This window comes from Nothobranchius furzeri, chromosome 10, assembly GCF_043380555.1.
Source record: "Nothobranchius furzeri strain GRZ-AD chromosome 10, NfurGRZ-RIMD1, whole genome shotgun sequence".
Classification (NCBI taxonomy): Eukaryota; Metazoa; Chordata; class Actinopteri; order Cyprinodontiformes; family Nothobranchiidae; genus Nothobranchius; species Nothobranchius furzeri.
In genome coordinates this window covers 40,449,261-40,468,685 of record NC_091750.1, presented here as the reverse complement: position 1 = coordinate 40,468,685, position 19,425 = coordinate 40,449,261, and the positions used below count along the sequence as shown (strand labels likewise).

Sequence of the window (19,425 nt, the reverse complement as noted above, 5' to 3'; positions counted from 1 at the left end):
GACTGCAGTACGTTCCACGGCCAGCCTCACCGCAGCACCTGGATTTATTTCTATTTGTCTGCTATTACCTGACAGCTGCACTCTGCTGCAGAGAGTAATCCTGCTCTTTGGGATGCTCCTGTAGGTACGTCTTTCTGTTCGTCTGTGAGTGCTTGGCTCTCCACAGGCCACCTGACCCATTTTTCTGTGAATTACGATGCTCCGGCCATTCACAGCACGCAGAGGACGAAAACATCCAGCCTGTCACAAGTCAGAGTCCCAATCCTGCCTGTCAACATAGTGAGGCAGGCAGGATGGAGAGTAGGCAAAAAAAGGATGAGGAAGCTGGTTATCCTCTTTCTTTGTCCGCCAACGGCAGGAACCAGTAAAGCCGTCACACACGCCCTCTTTAGCCCCCAACAGCCGAGTTTTCTCCGTGCACGCTAAGAAAACGCTACAAAGATGCTCATTACAGCAGCAGTGAATGGTAAAGGCTGGAAATCACCACACACACACACACACACACACACACACACACACACACACACACACACACACAGAACCTCAGCATGAAGCCTCTGTCATGTGTTTGGCATCAAGTTACTTCCAACAAGCTGATTTGGCGTTCAGACTCACTTCTACTTCATAGTTAAGCTACAGAAAACAGAAACATTTCCAGTGAAAAAGCCAACACAATATTCCAAAGGAAATATTTTTAAATATTTGAACACATCAAAGAAGCCGTCTGCTCCCATTCGCTGGCTGAAGCGCTCATCGTGGAGACTTAGCCTCAGCGCACATGAGAATGAAGCTTGGTTGAATATTCCTTTGTGTACTCGTTTTTCTGGGTGGTAAATATGATTTTGTTAGCAAGCTTTATTAGTCACAACAGCGATGACAGCAGAATTAGCCTGGTTTAGCTGGTCTGGAGAAGGAGCGTTGGTCAGTCAGTCACTGACATCCAGCAGCCGTTTGGTAGGAATGCTGATACTTAACCCTAGACCAACTCAAGGAGGATCTGGTGTTTTTGTTTCTCACATTGCAACACGTGACCTGGGTGGCAACAAACAGCATATTTAGTTCATAATTTTGTTGTCTTGCACGTTTGAAGGAGGATTCACTGAAGCAGATGGATCATTCTTGCTGTGTGGTTGATAACTCAGTCCGTGGGAGGCTTGATAAAAAGTTTTATTGAATTTCCTCCATTAAAAATACGAAAGAGATGATAGGAAGCGACCCGGACTATCTGAAGAAAGCCTGGACTCCTGCAGCAACAGTTTGTTCATGGTACGTCCTTGTGACTACGTATGTGTTAGTTAGAGAGGATGTTTTTAAAACATCCATCTTCTGGATGCAGAAGTAACTCTGACACACACATCAGATGTCAGCAGACATGAAAGAAACAGTGAAAGATCAGAAATGACAGGGCAGCTGCTGAATGGAGAGAGCTGGAGCATCTAGATCCGTACCGGGGGCTCTGTGAGGAGCTGGCCGGGCTGCCGGTCAGATACTTGGGCTGAGCACAGATACAGGATGTCCACCACTCCCATGAGCCCATACTGATTATAACGTGAGTCTCCATTCATACCAACGAGGAGAAACAGCCAACTCCATCTCTCAGTGGTGGTGCAGCTCTCCATCTACCTGTAGCTCATCACCCTTTCATTTTCTTTATCTCTTCTGTGTTGCCAGTAGAAACTAATTTATTTATTTATTTATTCAAAAATTACACTAACACTGGGAAATTGATTCATCCAATCACTTTCTTTTTTTTTCAAGCAACGCAAAACAAATGTTCTCATCAAAATCTGCTGAAGGTTCTCGTCGTCCAGGTCAGGGAAATCCAAAGAGTTTAGATGAAGGCAACTCCGTTCTCCTCCGAGGAGCGTTGTCAGTTCTAGCTGGAATATGGGAGAGTCAAGCTTAGCTGTAGCGGTAGTGAGGACTGTCCAGATGTTTACATCAGGGAAACTAAACAACAATTACATAAGAGCATGGTACAACACAGGAGAGCCACCTCTTCAGGTCAGGACTCTACAGTCCTCCTACACCTGAAGGACGAGGGACACACCTTTGAAGATGACTAAGTATGCATTCTGGACAGAGAAGATAGATGGTGTAAGAGAGGAGTAGTTTCTGCTCCTTAAACAACAACAGAGAGCAACAGCTAATAAGCTTGACTCTCCCATTTTCCAGTTAGAATGGACAAAGCTCCTCGGATGAGAAGAGAAACGTCTTCAAGAAACCAAAGAAGTCCAGCTGTTTTCATCTGAACCCTTTTGGTTCTCATCAAATGAATAAATCTGAAGATATCTTTAAAAAATACAAGCTAAATGTGGGGAAAACCCAAAATCTTAAAAACTTTGAACTGAAGTAAAAACTATAAAGACAGAAGTTACATTTCTTCCTGCATTCCTGATTCATTTCATCGTTTTTCTGTTTTCCTGCTCATTAAAGTGAAGTTCAGCAGGTTTTAGCTGAGGTGTGTGTGTGTGTGTGTGTGGGGGGGGGGGTGCTGCTCATCATCACCCCAGCAGAAAGGGTCGAACTCTGGGAACAGATGATGGTTGTACCCTTTGTGCAGCAGTATCAGGACTAGAGTGAATAGGGTGTGAATGGGGAGCGTGAGTGTGTGTCTGGCGTTCACTTTTGTAAGTCTTAGGTTGTGTGTGTGTGTGTGTGTGTGTGTGTGTGTGTGTGTGTGTGTGTGTGTGTGTGTGTGTGTGTGTGTGTGTGTGTGTGTTAATAAAACTGTACAGTCTATAGTAAAAACTGTTGTCGTATGTGTGAGCATGAGGGAGGGAGTGTGTGAGTGTGTTTGTGTATGGCTGTGTATGTCAGGTGGGGTCTTGGACGCCTTCCCTCTCCTGAGAATTCTTGTGCTACTACACATCTTCGTCTCCCCGCCCCCTGCCACACCTGGTGTGGAGTGCGGTGCCTTGGCCTGCCTGAGTGTTCGTGGCTCCCGGGTCAGGGGGTTTAAGATTTTTGGCGTCTGCCTGATTAATCCCGGTGGCTGCCTGGTAGGGTCTGGGTCCCTGGGCTCTGTTGGGTCCCCGGCAGGGCTGGTCACCCCTGGGTATCGGGTCGTTGGGTTCCAGGCTCGGCCGGGGGGTGGGAGGTTGCGGGCGAGCCTGTGGGCTTGCCGCTGATATCTCGCGGGACTCTGCCGGCTGCTGGTTGTGGCCCCCCGGGGCGATCCTCTGTGCCTCTCGGGAGGGGGCAGGGGCTTTTCATGTTACAGCCTCCCTGGGGTCCCTGTGCTCTGTGGCAGCTCCTGGATCTCTGGCACTTGGAGCTCCTTCCATCTCCTACACATCTTTGGGGGGCAGATCTGTGGCGCCTACCACACTCTATTGGACGCTCCTATAGAGAAACCTTACATAAACAAGCGCGTGTACACACACAGGTGCTCACATGGTGCTCTCATAAGTATGGACTTGGGCACGTTCAACACAGGTCTTAAGGCTGTGGTTGGCACTAAATGCACTGTGATTTATTATCGTGTGATAGTTCAGTAAAACAATGTTGATTTTATATTTCCTCATCAGGTTGACGCAGTGATAGCTTGCTCCTGATGTATTGTTGTGTGTTGTTTTTCTCTTTCTGCAGGTCAAGAAGCAGACTCTTGTTCATCATTGATTGTATATTAAAAGCAGAAGCTTTGATGCTCCACTTGAGAGTAAATCTGTAAGGCTTGTCACCAGCATTCAGACTTAATTCTGTTTGCTTCACAGCCAGACAGGACACGGGGTAAAAGAAAAAGTGACGTTTAGCTTCACAAGTCAATGACTCTGCTGTGTTTATTGTTGACAACAGGGTTAGTTGTGTGCAACACAGACCAGAGAAAAAAGAGAGAGTTCACAATCATGTTCTATCATGAACTTGGACAATTAGCTGAGATGTGTTGAAACTAAAACTAAACCACAGGAGATGTCCAGAGTTTGGAAGCCTGTCATCCTCATGTGTTGATAAACAAACAACGTAAAATTTGTGTTAACGAGTTATTACCACAGACAGAATTATTTTACTAAGCAGGTTTTTCTGAAACCAGGTCACCGTGTCTTCTTTAGAGGTGCGTCTTCATCTACCTGCAGCTGCAGCTGCTGAGATCAGAGACGGGATCCGTGCTGCCGCCTAATCAATTCATCCACATGTTTCCAGTACAACGTGTTTGCCGAAACATTTGTGCAATTATCAGATTTTATTTTACTTACAGATAATTCTAATTTTAGATTAGATACTATTACAGAAAACGGGGACGGCTTGCCATTAAATCAAAAATCCGCCCCTCGTTAATTACAAGTCAGGATGGCTGGCGAGCGACATCATCACGTGCATCACGGGCTACTGGTAGCTTGCTAGCAACACGTTGGAGACCATTGGGTTAGGGTTAGGAATGGGAGGGATAAACAATAAAACACGTACATGTGATGGGAGGAAGATCTTCGCAAAGAGAATTTGTGAGAAGGTCAATGGCTCTTGTTCAGCTCCTGTGCCGAATAAACAAGCCCTGTGTGTGTGTGTGTTGTGTGTGTGTGTGTGTGTGTGTGTGTGTGTGTGTGTGTGTGTGTGTGTGTGTGTGTGTGTGTGTGTGTGTGTGTGTGTGTGTGTGTGTGTGTGTGTGTGTGTGTGTGTGTGTGTGTGTGTGTGTGTGTGGCTACAGGCTGGACCCACTCTCAGCCCGATTGGTGCTGAATGCAGAGCAGGCAGCTTCAGGCCGAGGCAAATGACTACAAGGCCTCCTCAGTGACTGCAGCAAAGGCTGCACCTGGGGAATGGTCCTGCACAGCCGCAGACACTCAAATCACCACAACACATCCTGACAAGAGACCCACAGAAATCCACACAAGTCCACCAGGACCCAAAGCGTGTTGCTTTGGAACTGCAAGAAAAGATGGTTGATAGGTTACCTAGTTCACAATACAAGACCTCTTCTGCTTTCATCCTTCCAGCAGCAGTTTTACAGCTGATCACTCTGATCAGCTTAAAACGATTAAAGCTCAAAAAACAAATACACGACTAACAATCCAAGTGCATTTTTGGTGTTCTGTTAGTAGGACAGGCACACACACACACACACACACACACACATTCAAGTGCGTACCCATGTCTGTCTTTCAATAGTGAGGACCATGCATTGACTTCCATTTATTTTTGTGCCTAACCCTGATCTACTCCGAACCCTAACCCTATCCTTAAACTAAAACCTGATTCACACCAGACCTCCAACAAGAACTGGTAAGTTTAAAAATGTGAGAACAACCAACATGTCCTAACTTTGAGAAATGTCCTCACTTTGTAGGGAAAAGTGAAAATGATCCTCAGTATGTAGTAAGGACAAGAACACACACACACACACACACACACACACAAAGAGTGCTCTTAAGTGTGTGTATCAGGGATTGAGGGAAATGGATGAAGCCCCGTGCACTGAGACGTGAACAAAGACCACTTGCTTATGGACTCATAGGCTTCTGTCATCCATTATTTACCGTGGGAGATCGGTGGCTGCCTGATTTTTCTGACAGCGTTTACATGGCTGATGACTCCACATGTGAAAAAATTTACTGCTTAAGCTAAACATTTTACTTCGATAGTGATGAGCATGTGTCCATAACAATAAGAGTGGAAGAAGTTCTAGTTTTTTCAGATGTAGGCTTCCGAAGATCCATTCCATGTTGCAAAATGGCGTCTGTGCATGTGGCATGTCGTCTGCCACTCCATTTGTTTGTGTTTTGTTGATTTTACAACTCTTTGTTTTGTCATGGCTGACCTACAACCGTGAAACTCTGTTAGAGATTCGGCCGGCTGCTAATCTGGTAACTTCAGTCTGCAACCAAGACCAGGATTTCCGTCGTCCACCGCTGCCTGGATCACCTGTCTCTGTGCACCGAGTGCTGGGCACGCCCAGCGGGAAGACACGCTGGGGGAAATGAGGCGGGCGGCTAGTAAAAATTCAGGCTCAGCGTATGAATTAATCGTTATCTTTCACCACTCACATCAACAATCTGCAAACAAAAATCAAAGCAAGATTAGCTTTTCTTTTTTTCGTAACAAAGCCTCCTTCACACACGCTGCCTAACACATCCTTGTTAGAATGACAACACTACCTACCGTGGACTACGGTGACATCAGCTACAAAATGGCTTCCTGCTCTGCGCTAAAAAACTGGGCACTCCTTGTCACTCAGCAATCGTTTAGTCACTGATGCCCCATCTACACACTGCGATCTCTACAAACTGGTGGGTTAACCCTAACCCTTCACACCTGGAGACTCCATCACTGGCTTATTTTGTCTACAAGACAATTCTAGGCAAGACACCTGCCTATCTGCCCTGGCTTCTTCACCTGGCCCATAATAAATATCACACTAGGTTTAGTGAACATCAGCTCATCATCCCAACACCTCTACAGTCTCTGGCCGCTTTGCAGCAGCATGACTGGAACAGTTTACGAAACACCACCAATTACAATCTTTAGATGTAAACTTGTCCAGATTATAACTGACTGCTGCTCTTGTTGATCAACCAGATCACACATATTTACACACACTCACACACATACACACATGCAGTTCCCTGTATGATGTAATGATTCTGTATATGTTCTTTTAGTTTTCAGACCCACATTCAAATGTTTCTAATGCCTGTTGATAACCTATCATGTATGATCTGTTTTTCTGTTGTATTTTTGTTTATTGTTATTATTTATTTGCACTTCCTTCTGAGACCTCTTGGCCAGGTCATGTTTGTAAGTGAGAACATGTTCTCAAACATTTTACCTGGTAAAATGAAGGTTGAAAAACCACTGTCGCTGCTGCAGGGCCCCAGCTGTAACCTTGTGTCTCCGTGGTTTCTGCTGGATCCACCAGCATCCGTTCCTGTCCCGCTGTTTGGTCGGGAGGATCTCCCGCTGCGCTGTACTGGTCTCTTTCAGAGTTCAAGACTGAGTTACTCACCCGATGTAAACTGTCCCATGTGCTTAGGTCATCATAGCCAGACTTACTAGTTGTTCCAAGAGCAACATGCTCAACTAGAGGAGGCAGGGCTCTTACCGTTCTGGCCCCAAAAGCTTTGGAATGGTCTTCCACTTGAGGTTCGTCAAGCACCCTCACCACCGGTTTTTAAAAGTCGGATGAGAACTCACTTTTTACAGAGGTGTTCCCTCAGCATGTGAGCTAGCCATGTTTTTAGATCAAGAGCAAGTCACCCCCAAATCAACTTTTTTTTTCTGATAAACTATATAAATGCGTGTCTAATCGTGCTGCAGACATGTGTAGTCAACAGTTTTGCACTTAAGTGCATTTTAGTTAAAAATGTACATTTTCTGCCTAAAACTGTCAGTGTTGTGCCGTTTTCAGGTAAAAACTCTGCACAGCATTTGAATTTAAATCTGCCATCGCTATTGGCTAAGAGGTACCCTAGAATGTTAGCTGGTATCATATGATGTCACAATGTCGTTGTGAGCCTGTGTGTGTGTATTTGTTAGCAGCTCCACCCTCTCGGTCTGCTAGGCAACAGCATTTGTTGCATTTTTCAAACAGGAAGTGGGAGTGGAGTAATATTCTGATAGTGGGTGACTTGATATTGAACTAATTTTGATCCAGTTTTGTTTAACTTATTTTATCTAGTTTTTATTTTGTATCATTCCTTGCTCTTATCGCCTGCTTTTATCTGTTTTTATTTGTTTTCATCTATTTTTGTTGACCATTGTATGGGTCTGTGATGTTTTCATGTGTATGCAGCACTTCGGTTCGCCTTCGGGCAGTTGGAAGGTGCTATAAACCCAACTCCACAGTCTAAAAACACATACTTATGTCTGAAAACATGCTAGCAGAACAAATCCATTCATGTGCAATCAACAAATGAATATAGATTTCAACATGGTTCGTTCTACCCCAGCATACAAAAATGAAACTTCGACAAAACAGAAACAGTTGCAAGCCAGTACTTGCCCTTCGTCCAAAAGCAAAGTGACATTAGTACTAGTCTATTGAATTTGCTAAATGCTCCACATAAAGTGTATTTTCCCCCAGGGCTGGGAAACAATCATGCAGAAGAGCGTTCCATTTAAGTGGTTTGAATGATCAGAGCTCTGCAGTGCACCCTATCAGCCAGAGAAATGGGTCAATACAGGCAGGCTAAGTGACACGGCAAGCAGCCGCGCTCTAGTGAAGGACTCACCTTACCATCGTCCATATGTGAAAACACACACAAACACACATCGGACTGGTGACCAAGGTGAAGAGGAGGAGTCAGGCTGCCTGTAGATTTTCCACACACTACCGAGGCTTCTGACATTGGAAAAAAAAAAGACTAAAACTATTAAATACGTGGTGGTTTTTCCAGATATCAGTAAGAAAGTTTAATCACCTGATCGTTGAAGAGACTCAGGACAAAAGTAAATGCCAAAAGGACATTTTAGGCACCTATGTATGGTCCTCACAAGCTCCAACCATTGATTGTTAAAACACTAGACATGCCCCACCCATAGTTTCCTGTGGGGCCTTTTTGAAGCCAAATGGGCAGTTCTGATCACTGCCATCTTGGCTGTGTAACACAATGTGTCTAGCCCAGACAATTCAAAAATGGGAAAAGAGGTGGAGCTGAAAGTAGGGCTGTAAAGGTGGGAGCAAATCATTGACACCCATGACCTCTGTACTAATGTAGCTACAAGCTAACCCAAAGCTACATGGAGCTTAGAGCCAACGGGCGTAGCTACTAACTACTTCAGCATACATAAAGCTAACTGATGTTATTGGGTGCCTTTAGCCAGAAAAACGTGGTTGAGAGACTCAGAAGTGACGCATGCATCCCTTCAAAGAGCTGCAGTGTCTCTGTGGTTTCCCTCAAAGACGTATACAGGCAACCAGGATGACTAGTCTTGCATGGGAGCTGGGTAAAGCAGATGGCAGGGGAAGATGCGGCGTAGACCTGGCAGACCCAAACGCATAGTGTGGTCTGCTGGGAATGCTTGGCAGAAGAACCGGTCAAGACGGTCTTCAACTCCCACCTCTGGCAGAGCTTGGACCGCATCCCAAGAGCAGTGGGGGACATCAACTCCGAGTGGGCCTTGTTCCACTCTGCGATTGTTGAGGGGGCTGTTGCTAGCTGTGGTCACAAGGTTGTTGGTGCCAGTCGTGGTGGCAACCCCCATACCCGCTGGTGGACACCAGAGCTTCGTGGAGCCGTCAGGCTGAAGAAGGAGGCCTACAGGGCGTGGCTGGTATGTGGGTCTCTGGAGGCAGCAGACGGGTACCGGATAGCCAAGCGAGGTGCAGCAGTGGCAGTTGCCGAGGCAAAATCTTGGGCGTGGGAGGAGTTTGGTGAGACCATGGAGAAAGACTATCGATCGACGCCAAAGAGGTTCTGGCAAACTGTCCGGCGCCTCAGGAGAGGGAGGCAGAAGCTCGCTCACACTGTTTACAGTGGGAATGGGGAGCTGCTGACGTCAACTGGAGCTATAGTCGGGCGGTGGAAGGAATAGTTTGAGGAGCTCCTCAATCCCACCTACGCGCATTCTGAGGAGGAGCCAGAGCCAGGAGACCTGGGGATGGACTTTCCAATCTCGGGGGCAGAAGTTGCTGAGGTGGTCAAACAACTACACAGGCAGATTGGTTCAGCATCTGCAGTGATTCGGACGCTGAGCCGATCTGTCGTGGTGAAGAGGGAGCTGAGCCAGAAAGCCAGGCTCTCGATTTGCTGGTCGATCTACGTCCCAATCCTCACCTATGGTCATGAGCTTTGGGTAATGACCAAAAGAACGAGATCGTGAATACAAGCGGCCAAAATGAGTTTCCTCCGTTGGGTGGCTGGGCTCAGCCTTAGAGATAGGGTGAGGAGCTCGGACATTTGGGAGGGACTCGGAGTAGAACCGCTGCTCCTCCAGATCGAAAGGAGTCAGTTGAGGTGGTTTGGGCATCTGGTCAGGATACCTCCTGGACACATCCCTGGGGAGGTGTTTCGGGCATGTCCTGCCAGCAGGAGGGCCCTGGTCGACACCAGGACACGTTGGAGAGGTTACATCTCCAATCTGGTCCGGGAACGTCTTGGGGTCCTGACGGAGGAACTGGTGGAGGTGGCTGGGGAGAGGACGGTCTGGAGCTTCCTAGTTGGGCTGCTGCCCCCGCGACCCGGACCCGGATAAGCGAAGGAAGACGACGACGACAACTCTTTCCAACACCCAGACCATTTGGAGTACCGAAACAAATTATAACTCAAAAAGTCAGAATTTTTGTCAGCTTTTCAGATTGGGTTTCATTTTGTCCTTGTTACGGTTATTTCTCTACAAGCCTCAGAAGGAGGAGAGACCCAGATTTTCTCCCATCTGTAACGGCATGAAGGTTCTCTGATTTTTGCCAAAGGTCACATTTGCCCAGCTGGGTCAAGCTGGGTCAGACAGTACTTTTAATCCACAGATTAAACCCAAGAAGTCACGATGTCTGTTCAAGATCATAACATCATCTGCTGATCCATCCCAGGAGAAGGACACTTCAAGCCATGATGATAATAATTAGATACTAATTAATAAACTTATGATTTTATTACTGTTTAACATAAATCATTACAACATGATCACTTGGTTCAGATATAAAGGTATTTTAATTACATGAAATTGATTATTATGCTTTGGGTATAATAATGATTAATTATAATGTTTATAAAGATGTGTTCAGCAAAGAAGACCTTCACCCTATTCAGCCAACACAGACAATTCAAGACTATTTCTAATTCTAGACAATTCAAAGTAGGCACACAAACATTCAAACGGATAACCACCAAAGCCTTCTGCCACTCACGCTTTTTGAATTTTTTCAATAGGTGCAGTGGTTGTTGAATGGCGACACATTCCGTCATACCTAAAAACTGAAAACTGAGGGAGCATACGAATGTAACCACGTGCAGTTCACTCGTTAACTGTTAATGTAAGCAATTAAGAGATCAAAGGATCAAAGTCTGATTGCTTGTCTGCTTATCTTTCTGTGTGTGTGTGTGTGTGTGTGTGTGTGTGTGTGTGTGTGTGTGTGTGTGTGTGTGTGTGTGTGTGTGTGTGTGTGTGTGTGTGTGTGTGTGTGTGTGTGTGTGTGTGTGCGTGCGCGCTTATGTATGTGTGTATGGATGTATGTGTGTGTGTGTGTGTGTGTGTGTGTGTGTGTGTGTGTGTGTGTGTGTGTGTGTGTGTGTGTGTGTGTGTGTGTGCGAGCACACATGTGTATGTGTCGGTGTGTTTCTCGCTTTCTGTCTTTTAGCTGCATTGTTTGATCTGCAGCTTTTCCGATTTATTTCAATGCAGCTTCAACAACATTAAGGAAAAAGGCTGGAAAACAGTGGTGCTCTCTGATTGGCTGAGAGTGTTCTGTCCTATCAGGAATGAGCACCCACACATATGATACATCAAATGGACAGGCTTGGTCTCCGGAATCTTGTACTAACTTTTAAATGCACTATCCGTAACCATGATAACAGACTTAGCGACAACATTTTGTAAATTTCTAGACACTACTGTATCAAGATACTTTAACATACAAATGTTATTCAAAAGAAGGCAAGAAATCACCCAACCCTGTCCCAGCTCTTTAATTGGCTGAGAGAGTTCAATCATCTTCTGGCTAAATGGGAGGGCACACCCACACATATGATACATCAAATTGATTGGCTTGATCTAATGAATCCATTCATCCATCTATCCATCCATTCAATAAACCATCTAACATCCATCCATCCAACAATCCTTTCATCCATCATTTTATCCATCCAACCATTCAATCATCCATAACACAATATGAACATATGTTAATCTATCAGTTTCAGATGCCAGCAAATGTTGCTAAATTCACGGTTCAGCTCATTGTGAAAATTCAACTTTTTTTTTTAATTATCTTTATTTCATTCAATAAAAAATAACACAACAGACACTAAACAATATTCATGAAAACACAATATATATTTGAATGAAAGGGAGCAGATAGAAGAAAAATCTTATTATTTCTACCCCCTTTTTAAACTTAAATATCAATTTATATTTGTGCAGTCCCTCACCAGTTCTTTCAGTCCCGTAACTGTTCACATTTGTTAATTATTATGTCCACATCAATTGTCCGTTGTCATATCCACTCAACACACGTGATTTAATGTGTAGACTGAATTTAAACAATTCTTACTCAAATGCTAGGTGTTCAAACATTTCAACTGTCTAGTTTTTTAAACAATGTTCAAAGTTTTCAGTTTTCCACTGTTAAGCAATTTTCTCTCCATGCTTCACCTACATTTTGAGATTTATTACACTTATTGGTGATTTTTGCTTCTAATCTTTAAATACATTCAGCTCATTTTGACAATTTAGCTTAGTTTCAGCTTCACTTCAGCTATTCAGCAGATTCAGTTTACAGTTTAGGCTATCCAGCATTCAAAAAGCATTTCTGCAAGAAATGCAATTTATATAGTTAACCTTAATTTTGTGTTATGGAGTTAAACACATGTTCAACAAAACCAGCCTTGTGCAAATTCTGCAAATTTTTCTTTTGTTCATTGAGCTACTGGCTAAATGTGTACTTTTTAAAGGGGATGTACTCATGTATGCTGAGCACTGTATATATGGAGCCACAGCCAAATACCTACAACAAGTAAAGCAAGTCATAAGAAGTCAGCATGCAGTTCTAGGAACAGCTAAGATACTGCGCAGATGAGATCACCAGTGGGGGGTGAGATGGAGGTTTTCTTTTAACTAAGAGTGAATGCTGATGACCTAGTTGTGCATTGCATTAAGCTAGCCCATGAACTATACTCAAACTTCTGGCTTGTCTTAGAAACTCAGATCTTCCTCCTGAGTTTCACACATCCACTTATTCATAGATCAGATACATTCAAGACTGTGTTCTACATGTGTGGTAGGTCTGTGGGTCAGGCATGTATACATCCTGTCTTGCTTCTCTGTATTAAAGCAAAATCAGGCACCCATTGTATACTAGCTGCAAACAAAATCAACAACAGCACATTTGAAGCACAAGCAGAGCGCAATATGATTATAATAATTTTAGCATAACATTTTAGGGAGATTCATGAAAAAACACCAATCACCAAGCTGACCACACAGGTTTTCTCAGGCATCTAAACAACTACCGTGGAAAACTAAAATGCTGTGTCTTACTTTCAGCGTTGATTGACATTGTGTCTTTGTCCCAGGATACAACAGTGATGTAGCCCTCCACTGAGGCAGGAATAATGCACTTGAAGACCGCCACATTGCCTCTCATGGCTTTCTGGTCCTCCACCCGAACAGTGTACGGCTCTCGTAGGACTAAGAGATGAAGACCAAGAGGTGAGAAGAGTTTAAGTAGAACTGCTCGAGTCAGAACCTCAATGAGCTGCAAATATCTGTGACTAGCTGAAGAAAATGGCAAAAGAATATTTGTTGGACTCACTAAACTAGTGAGTATGACACCTTCACCACATGTTTTCATGTACAGTTGGTTCACATAGGACACATAAAAGTAATTGTGAGAACTGGTTTAAAGTTTACACACTAAGTGTGTTAATCGTCTCATTTAATGAACAACACTTTAATTTATGGACACTGAATTGAGAAACAACTGAGACATTTTTGGAACTGGTTCTTGCCAAATGCACTGGCTGTTCGGGGTGGAGTTGATTTGCCAGTTTTTAAACATGTTCCTAATTTCTATATTTCATAACAAGAATGCAAGACTCTTTGACGCAAGAAAGGAAACTGGGAACCTTTGTGAATAATTCCAGACTTTTTGAAGACTCCCTCTTGAATGTTGTTCATAAATTGTTGCCAACATTTTCAGCCCAGAGGCATTACAACTGCACATGAAGAAGACACCAAAGGACAAAATATGAACTGACCAGCCTTGATGTGGACATCTTGGCTCCTGATTCTCCCTGAGGGGTTCTCTGCTGTGCAATAATAAGTGTTGTCGTGGATGAGTTTGCTGAAGCTGGAAGGGGCGATGTGGAAGATCTGAAGGGTGCCATTGGGGTGCACATGGCGGATCCCTGGCACATCATAGATCTCCTCGCCGGTGGCCAGGTACCAGCGCAGTGAGACAGGGGGCACGCCCGCAGCAGGACAGGGCACTGATGTCCCTGTGGTGCTGGCAAACACTACCTCTTGCACAGATGCATTGACAAAATATAAGCTGGAACGTAGATCTTCACAGAAAACTGCAGAGAGACAAATAAGATAACAAAACTGCATTAGACCAGACATTTTACTTCACTTTTACAAATGACTACTAACACACCTGGGGGTGTGGATGGACAACAAGTAGGACTGGACACATAAAAATAGGTGTACAAAAAGGGACAAGGCAGACTGTACTTCTTCAAGGGGCTGCGATCATTTAACATCTGCAGGAAGCTCCTGTGGATGTTCTATCAGACTGTGGTTGACAGTGTCCTGTGTTATGTTATGGTGTGCTGGGGGAGTAGCGCAGCTAAAAAGGACTCATCCAGACTAGACAAGCTGATCAGGAGGGCCGGTTCTGTCGTTGGCCAGCTGGACTGGTGACAGTGGCAAAGAAGAGGTCACTGGAGAAACTGCTGGACATTCAGCACAGTATGTGAGCATTTAAACACTAATGATCTGTTTAAGGAAATTCAGTCCAGTTTTAGAGAGTATCACAGCACTGAAACTGAATTAGTGAAAGTTACAAATGATATTTTCATGGCCTCAGATAAGAATCTTGTGTCTGTTCTAGTCTTGTTAAATCTCAGTGCTGCCTTTGACACAGTTGATCACAATGTTCTTTTAGAAAGGCTTGAACATGTTGTAGGGATCAAAGGAACATCACTAGGCTGGTTTAAATCCTACCTGTCTGATAGATTTCATTTTGTAAATGTACATGACAAATCTTCTTCATACTCCAAGGTTACTTGTGGAGTACTACAGGGTTCAGTGCTTGGACCAATTCTTTTTTTTTTTTACTAAATATGCTTCCAATTGGTAAAATTATTAGATAGCATGGGATAAACTTCCACTGTTATGCTGACGACACTCAGTTATATTTATCCTGATAGGTTAGGTAGATTACAGGCTTGTCGTGAAGACATAAAAAATTGGATGACTCAAAAGTTTTTGCTTTTAAATCAAGACAAGACTAAAATTCTCATCTTTGGACCCGAAATTCAGAAAAGGAAATTGCTTAGTCAATCGCCTGACCTGAACGGCATTAAATTAATCTCAGAGAACAAAGTAAGGAACCTTGGTGTTATCTTCAACCAGGACATGTCATTCAAATCCCACGTTAAACAGCTTTGTAGGATTTCCTTTTCCACCTTCGGAATATTGCAAAGATTAGACGCGTCCTTTCCAGGAGTGATGCTGAAAAACTAGTTCATGCAGTTATTACATCAAGACTGGATTGCTGTAAGTCATTACCCTTAGGAAGTCCACAGAATGTAGTTAAAAGTCTTCAGCTTGTCCAAAATGCTGCAGCTAGAGTTCTGATGAGAATTAGAAAGAGAGATCATATCTCTTCTGTCTTAGCTTCCCTACATTGGCTGCCTGTTGAATTCAGAATAGATTTTAAGATTGTCCTTTTCACATACAAAGCTCTTAATAATCAAGCTCCCTCATACATCAGTGACCTGATTGTTCCATATGTTCCTAACCGAGCACTTCGCTCTCAGACTGCAGGTTGATTGGTGGTTCCCAGAATATCTCAAAATAAGAGGCAGATCTTTTAGCTATCAGGCTCCTCTCTTGTGGAACCAGCTCCCAGCTTTGATCTGTGAGGCAGACACCTTGTCTACTTTTAAGACTAGGCTTAAAACATTTTTATTTGATAGGGTCTATGGTTAAAATCTGATGTTAGCCCAGATCTGGACAAGAGGGAGAGTAGAGGGAGGTGGAGTGTACAGTCAGTAAAGACGGCTCTCCCTTGCCCTGCCTCCAACATGCCTCCATCTAAGAGGCTAGGTTATCCAGAGTAATCTCTGTAGTTATCCTGCTATAGGCTTAGACTGCTGGAGGACATACTGACCATTTTCCACACTCGACTACTCTCTTCTACGATCTGCTCTTTAACTGCATTATTTCCTGCAATTTCAGTTGTTAACTTTATTTTTCTCTAAGTGTTTTTCTCCCCAGAAGAAGCTACAATGGTGGTCTGCTGAGCTGTGGTGGCCTCATGGATGGGGCCATCGGCTGGCACATTGCTGGAATCGCTTACAGTTTTTTTTATAGACGTTAGGACCCATTTCTCAATATTAATGTCACTTTTGCCAGACACCTCACACAGTTCTCCTAAGTGAGTTTCAGCTTGGCAAAACAGTTCATTTCACATTCAAAATGCACTACAACCACCAAAACACTTCATTCAGGTCTCAAAAAAACTCATTCCTCCAGAACACTAGCAAAAGTTGACAGCCGACAAACACACTTTTTCACCCACAAAACAAAGACCTAAAAAACACTAACAACATGTAGCATTGCATTTTCTTGTGTAAAACAAGGACACATCTCTGTTCATACTTCCAATAGATGTTACTGGAATGAATCAGACATGATGCAGATTTTGTCAATATTTCATGTTGTTCATTTATTTATAATGGTATTTGTTTTTGCACTAAGTACTTCCAAAACACAAGACTTTGTAAACACAACATCCACTGTTACAGATTCAATATGCTAATCTACTCGGTCTTCTCCATTTGGCCACAGGTTCTCATCCACATCACATCTCATGTCATCTAGGGCAATACACCTAGGAAAGAATATTCTGGCATGCCTGATCCATCCCTGGCAATCTACTGCTGATATGCTTGGCGTTTCCTGAACATGTTTGATTTTGGCCCTCTTTTATGTTGAATTTATTTCAGAGTTTTCATTGGTTCACTCTATCCATTGTTTTACACATTTGTCCTGTACCAGAATGTTTCACCTTTTTTTGTAATTTGTATTTTGTAATTTGAATTGCTTTTATTTTTGATTTATTCAATATATTTACCTTCTACTGTACCATGTTCAGCGCCTTGGGCTTCCTGACAGGGTTGCGGAAGGCGCTTTATAAATAAAGCTTTGATTGATTGATTCATTGATTGATTGATTGATGTCCAGACATCCAGCATACATTGCATCCAGAAGGGACATTTGATCATGTGGATGATGGTCGTACACCTTCCACCGCCATGAGGCAAAGAATTCCTCTATGGGGTTGAGGAATGGAGAGTAAGGTGGGAGGAAAAGTGACTCCATTCTGGGATGGGCCACAAACCACTCTGTGACTGCATGGGAGTGGTGAAATGCCACATTGTCCCATACAATTATATATGTTGGCATTGAGTACTTTTATAATGACATTGAAAGTGTAACACCTGTGCAGCCGTTCATCTACAATTAGAGTCAGCTGTGGCTGGTTAAACTGCATTTATGTTTCAATAACATATTGCTGTTGGATTTTGCTGTCATATTCAGTTTTGCAGTATGTTACTGTTTTGAACATAAGTTTTACAGTTTTGTGAACAGTATGTAAGCAAGTGCAAAGTGTCCTGTTAGTACAATGAGTTTTGGCAGTTGTTGCGTCTGAGTGAGAAGGGACTTCATGACATTTGAGAGATGTAGTCACTCAATGCATTTTGTGCCAAAGCAATGATAATTGATCCTCAATTTGGCCCACATAGACTTCTGTTGTGCACACTGTATGTAGAGTTTTGCAAATGTGACCTAGGTATTGAGAAGTGGGTCCTAACGTCTGTAAAAAACTGTAAACATTCTCCCTCTCCTGATAACATTTCACTCTCTTTGACATTGAATGTGCTACTACTAGTTTACTCTTTAATTATAGCTTCACTAAGATAAATACAATAATGTTTATCTCTCACCAAATAGAATATTTACTAAGAAATCACAATGTAACCATAGAAACATTACTTGAGCCCTTTTCAGACTGACATTCTGGAACATTTGCGGACAATTGAATCCAGTTTTTAACCGGAACTGTGTTTTCAGACACACCACTTTTGTACCGGAACTTGTCCTTTCGGCTGCGTTCACACAGCAGGGAAAAGTTCCAGATGTCTGACGGCGGGGGGGGGGGGGGGGGGGGGGGGGTCGGACTTATGTTAAGAAGAAGAAGAAAATATAATTTCTATAGCGCCTCTCAAGATAAAAATCACGAGGCGCTTAAGCATAATTCTGCGCACACGAAGACGCATAAGAGACCTGGATGATGAAGCTCAATGGTTAAAGGAATCACTGAAGCGGTGTGATGCGCTCCGTCGTGCGTCTAGGCGATACCGTAGGAGGCGAGCTGCCATGGTTCGCTGCATGCTACATCGGCGGGCTATCCAGGTGCGCACAGTGTCCCCCGGTCCCCTCCCCCCTTGTCCGGAACTATACCTCACCAGTCTGAAGCAGCCACCCTGTCCGTAACAAGTCCGGACCTGTTACTAGGGGCTTCATCCGGATAAATTCCGGAAAACGTTATCCGGATGTTTGTATTCAGACACAAAGGTCTTACGGACAGAGTCCGGAACATTTCCGTTTTTCATGGCCTGTCTGAAGGGGGCTTTGGTTTGTGTGTGTGTGTGTGTGTGTGTGTGTGTGTGTGTGTGTGTGTGTGTGTGTGTGTGTGTGTGTGTGTGTGTGTGTGTGTGTGCGTGCGTGCGTGCGTGCGTGTGTGTGTGTGTGTGTGTGTGTGTGTGTGTGTGTGTGTGTGTGTGTGTGCTCTGTCTTCTCTATCCCCAATGAGTCATGGTGGATTGCTGCTTATACTGAGCCAGGATCCTCTGGAGGTTTCTTCCTGTTAAAAGGGAGTTTTCCTCTCCACTGTTGCTAAATGCTTGCTTAGTATGAGGATTGCTATAAAGACTCTGAAACCAGTCAGTGACTTGATGCAATTTGCTGGGTTCCTCATATAGGAAACATTTTTCTGATTGGCTTAATGAACTGGCCTGTACTGGAATGTTTACTATGTGAAGGTCCCTGAGACAAGATGACTCTGGTCCTGATTTGGTGCTATAAAAATAAACTTGAATTGAATTGAACTGGATTGAATTTAGGGGTACTTCTGAGTTAAAAATGCTCATGAAACACGTGTGTGGAGTAAACAGGTAGGTAGGTTTTAACGTTGCAAATCTGCAATGCCTGCCTCAGGTGATTTTCTTTGTTGATGCCTGAACGGAAAAGCCCAAAGCAAAAGTAGAGTGTTTGAAGGCAGCAAATCATAGAGCTGTCCTTTGCAGCATATTGAATGCTCAGTAAGCACACATTACAAGTGTCTGTAGCTCTGACTTGGCTGTCCAGTTTAAAATACCACAAAGCTACAGATATTTCAGCTCTCCTGAGGAGACATGTTAGCTCTGTGTTAGCAGGCTTGCTAACAGCAATACTTGGTGTCTGAGTCCTTGCCTGCCGTAAATTGTGATGTTACTGTGTTGTTTCATACAAGAAACAAATATTGATGTAGATGGACTTATTGAA

At 43.7% G+C, this 19,425-nt stretch overlaps 1 protein-coding gene across 4 annotated transcripts in view; it reads right to left on the bottom strand.

The window, feature by feature from the left end:
• The window catches only part of LOC107386033 (cell adhesion molecule DSCAM), a 151,262-nt gene that overhangs the window by 95,444 nt on the left and 36,393 nt on the right, over positions 1–19,425 (bottom strand). For 3 of the 4 annotated variants that reach the window (XM_054730422.2, XM_054730420.2, XM_054730421.2), the window contains exons 2-3: positions 13,848–14,165; positions 13,129–13,278 (exon numbers count right to left, since the gene is read on the bottom strand). The exons of the other annotated variant lie outside the window; for it this stretch is intronic. In XM_054730422.2, the coding sequence (XP_054586397.1) occupies positions 13,129–13,278; positions 13,848–14,165 (468 nt within the window). The remainder of the gene's footprint in view (positions 1–13,128; positions 13,279–13,847; positions 14,166–19,425) is intronic. 4 annotated transcript variants of the gene reach the window in all.